The sequence below is a fragment of the Populus nigra genome, chromosome 9, assembly GCF_951802175.1.
Source record: "Populus nigra chromosome 9, ddPopNigr1.1, whole genome shotgun sequence".
NCBI classification, from domain to species: Eukaryota; Viridiplantae; Streptophyta; class Magnoliopsida; order Malpighiales; family Salicaceae; genus Populus; species Populus nigra.
This window is the reverse complement of record NC_084860.1, coordinates 14,935,245-14,939,764: the sequence shown is the minus strand read 5'-3', so window position 1 is coordinate 14,939,764 and position 4,520 is coordinate 14,935,245. Positions and strand designations below refer to the sequence as shown.

The 4,520-nt window shown below is 33.0% G+C and overlaps 1 protein-coding gene and 1 long non-coding RNA gene across 2 annotated transcripts; both read right to left on the bottom strand.

The window, feature by feature from the left end:
• Positions 1 to 240: 240 nt before the first annotated feature.
• LOC133702785 (cytochrome P450 71D10-like) lies at positions 241 to 753 on the bottom strand (the record flags this gene model as incomplete). The annotated part of the gene is made up of 1 exon (XM_062127102.1): positions 241 to 753. A coding segment is annotated over one exon (513 nt), but the record flags the coding sequence as incomplete, so codon positions are not given.
• Positions 754 to 2,798: 2,045 nt separating this feature from the next.
• On the bottom strand, positions 2,799 to 3,352 carry LOC133703043 (uncharacterized). The gene is made up of 3 exons (XR_009843822.1): positions 3,273 to 3,352; positions 3,038 to 3,176; positions 2,799 to 2,953 (listed from the first exon to the last, which is right to left on the bottom strand). It is a non-coding gene; the product is annotated as an uncharacterized LOC133703043 (long non-coding RNA).
• Between the last annotated feature and the right edge of the window lie 1,168 nt (positions 3,353 to 4,520).

Genomic DNA, 4,520 nt, shown 5'->3' with positions numbered 1-4,520 from the left:
AAAATTTGAGTTGATTATTTAGAGGAGGTGGGGACGGTGCACCACATCCTTCCTCGTTTTCTTTTTTGGTTGAATTAGGACAATTTGAGTTGATTATTTAAAAAAATAAAAGAAAAATAAAAATATACAGATAATTTTGGGGAACCAAAATTAAGTCATGACAAATTATATCATATATTATAAGATAAATGCAACTTTTATTTCTTAACATATTTTAGCGATAAAATAATTTAGCAGTTTTTATCCCACGAGTGAACGATATGAAATGGGAATTAACTTAAGATCTCGTTTTCTTTTAGGTGCGCCACCAAAAGACTCAGTCATGTCAAGATTTTCAGGCTTCAATCCATCAACAGGTTTCCAGTCAAAATGGAATAACATCTGCGCAAGTGGAAACTCAATGTTGGCTATAGCAAACAACATGCCAGTGCGCATCCTCTTTCCAGCACCAAATGGGATGAATTCAAAGTCGCTACCCTTAAAATCAGTCGAAACATTGATGAATCTCTCTGGATAGAATCTCTCAGGTTCATTCCAATAACTGGGATCTCTTCCAATTGCCCATGCATTAATCAATACTTTACCTTTGACGTGAATGTCGTATCCATTAACATGACATCTCTTCCTACACTCTCTTGGAATCAATGGCGCAGGAGGATGTAATCTTAGAGTTTCTTTGATAATTAACTTCAAGAATTTTAGATCATGAAGGCTTGTTTCGTCAGGAATAGTTCCAAGATCATTCACGTATAATTAATTTTTTTCATTTAATATAACATTTTTTTAGTTTTGTTAATGTTCAAACTTTATAAACCAATTAAAGCCAAAATAATAGATGATATCAAACGTACTTAAGGTACACAATCCAGATCGAATAACATTTCTATTTGTTTCTTCTATTGTATATGGACGGAACATGCACCTATATTAAGCTTTGAAGTTCCGAACACGTGCGTGACAAAACATGGCAAATCTTATGCATATGTTGAACTAGACTTTTTCTAAATTGATTGAGAAATAGAATTTATAGTTTTTTTTTTGTATGGAGTTATTATAATTTTAAATAAATATTTTTTGTAGAGTTAGTGCTTTATTTTACAAGTATCTAATTTTATTATAAAATTAAATAAAAATAATTTACAAAAACAATGAAATTATTAAACTCATTAAAGTTTATGATCCAGGTTGCAGGGTGATCGATGTCGATTCAATCTGGTATTCACTACAACATTATTCAGTTTTACCGACGGACCAATTTCGTCGGTGACAGTAATGAAATCCGTCGGTGAAAATAATACCGACGGACTCACCGACGTACCACGTCCGTCGGTAAAACAGTGTCGGTAAATCCCATTTCCGTCGCTAATGCTGTCGCAAATAAAAAAAACCACCTACCGACGGAAACACCGACGGTTTACAGACGGATACGCCCGCGCCAAAAAAAAAGTTTCCCGCGGGAACATTACCGACGGAATAAATTTGTCGGTAATTTCAAGGGTAATTACCGACGGCATTACCGACGGAAAATCTGTCGGTAATTATGGCATGGCTGGTAATTTTGTTGCAACTCTCTGTGTAATACCGACGGATTATATCCGTCGGTGATGCCGTCGGTAATGATGGCATGGATGGTAATTGTTCGGCAACTCTCTGTTAAATACCGTCGGATAGTATCCGTCGGTATATCCGTCGGTAGTTATTTCAAATATATAAAAAAAATAATTTATTAATTGTAAAAAACCTTAATAAACAAATAGAAATGCATTAAACATTAATAATGTAAAAGTAATGTTAAATAATATTCATTACAAATTTAATGTGTTTAAAAAGCAAAATTAAACTAGAATAGCGGCGGAGCTGGAGGAGGAGGCTGGTTGTTCCCGGGACCATACGGCCAAAAAGAAGCTGCACAAGTATCGTCACCCATCTTTGATCTCATCTCCATGACTATTTGATGGAGCTCATCATAATTCGTCGAGAGTTGTTGATATTGTTTTTTCAACGCAATGAACTCCTCAGACTGGGTGTTCGATACTGATGGAGAGCTTCCAACAGTTGAGACACTACGAGTCGACCGCAAGTTGTCAGCCGTAGTGTTGGAGAGCCCGTAGACCCTATTTTTATCGGGTCCACCAGACGATCCCGCCTCCATCCACAAATCTGGATCGAAATCTGGATGGGTCGATGGATTGTCCCCATATCTCTCCCTCAACCGGCTATTATAGGTCTCCTGAAAATTCCATCGGTAAAAAAATCATCAAATGCAATTCAAGATGCAATTCAAGAAAATAATAACTTACAAAATAAAATGAATGAACGAACATACCACGTAGTGCTGAGCACGGTTGTCCACGAACTGCTGCATCCCCTTTTGGCGGTCTTGACTCCGCACATGCGTCTCTAGAAACAGCTCCATTGGACTCGGTTCACGTCCAAGAGACGCAGGCTGTAAGGAAAAAATAGGTTGAAAGTTAAATATATTATAAGGAACGACAAATTAATTAACGATATATTTCATTAAAATTAATCTTACCATCCGCTTTGCATGTGCGCTAAATGGGACGGATCCGCTAGTGTGCGTGGTCACCGAACCATAAATTTGCCGGTTCCGGTTGTCGGCGCCAGACTGTGAGCGCCGTGAGAACCGCTCTGAGGTCACGTGCTCAATATATGCCGTCCATATTTCCCCCAAGATGAATGGCGGTTTGAATTCCTGCCAAACCGCCACCTCATTCCATCCTTCAAGACCGTTATCCCTCGCATGTCTTTTTGATTTTTTTTGGGTGTCATACCAAAAATCACGCAACCTACTTCCATAGTAACAAATTAGAATTTAAAACATAAAATTATAAAACAAAAATAAATATTATTTTCGATGTTACCTAGTTGCCGCGTGATTCTCCCATACCCTCCTCACAACATTGTTGTCCGCCCTATCCCACTCAAATTTGTTCTGTGTATATAAATAATTCATATAAAATAAAAATAGTACAAGATATAAAATTATAAAAATTATTTATTAAAAATTAACACCGACCTGAAATCGCTTAAACCATGCATCGATATTAGGTTTCCACTCAAGATGTTTGGAAACCTGGCTCCATTGAAACAATGGAATCTCCATCGACGATTTAAACGCCAATGTTATAGTCCTTGCAGCCTCAATGTTTGTGAACCTGAAATTAAATAAAAGTAGTAATTAATATTAATTAGTTGTTCATAAATTATGTTATAAGTATATAAAAAAAAAACTAAAACCTAAACAAACTTACATTGAGAGGTCATCCTTCCATTGTGCCTGGTACTTGCGGGTGAATTGACCCCGCTGTGAAGGCTCACCGCTTCTGCGTTGTGAAACCGCGCTAGAAGAGGCAGCATCACAAGTTGGCGTAGATTCCTCGTTGTGATTAACACCTAAGGATACGTCCTCCTCGCTGCTAGAAGAACTAGCTGCAATCGTCTTCTGACGACGTGCTGTAGATTTCATTCTACGCATCTACACAAATGTATACAAATAATTACATAATTAACTTCGATTATTTAAAAAAAAATTCGACAGAGTCTCCCCTGTACTGGGGGGTCCCAAGCTGTCGACAAAATCATATTACACTTCCAATTTTATTTCACATCCCGATCCAATCATCCTGGATCTCAACCCAACTCATCATCATCAACACAACATTTTATTCAATAACATCATATAGAATTACAACTATGAACATTCATTGTTAAATTGGTACTAACATTAGATTTAAGTCATACAAATATCCTAAATTAAGATAAACTAATTAAATGCAATTCTATATATATAAATTAACATTTTTAAAATAAATCAACAATAACAATTATATTTATAAATTAACATTTTTAACATAAATTCAACAATAACAATTATAGCAATACAAACAATAATATCCTAAATTAAGATAAACTAATTAAATGCAATTCTATATATATAAATTAACATTTTTAAAATAAATCAACAATAACAATTATATATATAAATTAACATTTTTAACATAAAATTCAACAATAACAATTATAGCAATACAAACAATAATATCCTAAATTAAGATAAACTAATTAAATGCAATTCTATATATATAAATTAACATTTTTAAAATAAATCAACAATAACAATTATATATATAAATTAACATTTTTAACATAAAATTCAACAATAACAATTATAGCAATACAAACAATAATATCCTAAATTAAGATAAACTAATTAAATGCAATTCTATATATATAAATTAACATTTTTAAAATAAATCAAAAATAACAATTATATATATATAAATTAACATTTTTAACATAAAATTCAACAATAACAATTATAGCAATACAAACAATAATATCCTAAATTAAGATAAACTAATTAAATGCAATTCTATATATATAAATTAACATTTTTAAAATAAATCAACAATAACAATTATATATATATAAATTAACATTTTTAACATAAAATTCAACAATAACAATTATAGCAATACAAACAATAATATCAAAACTAA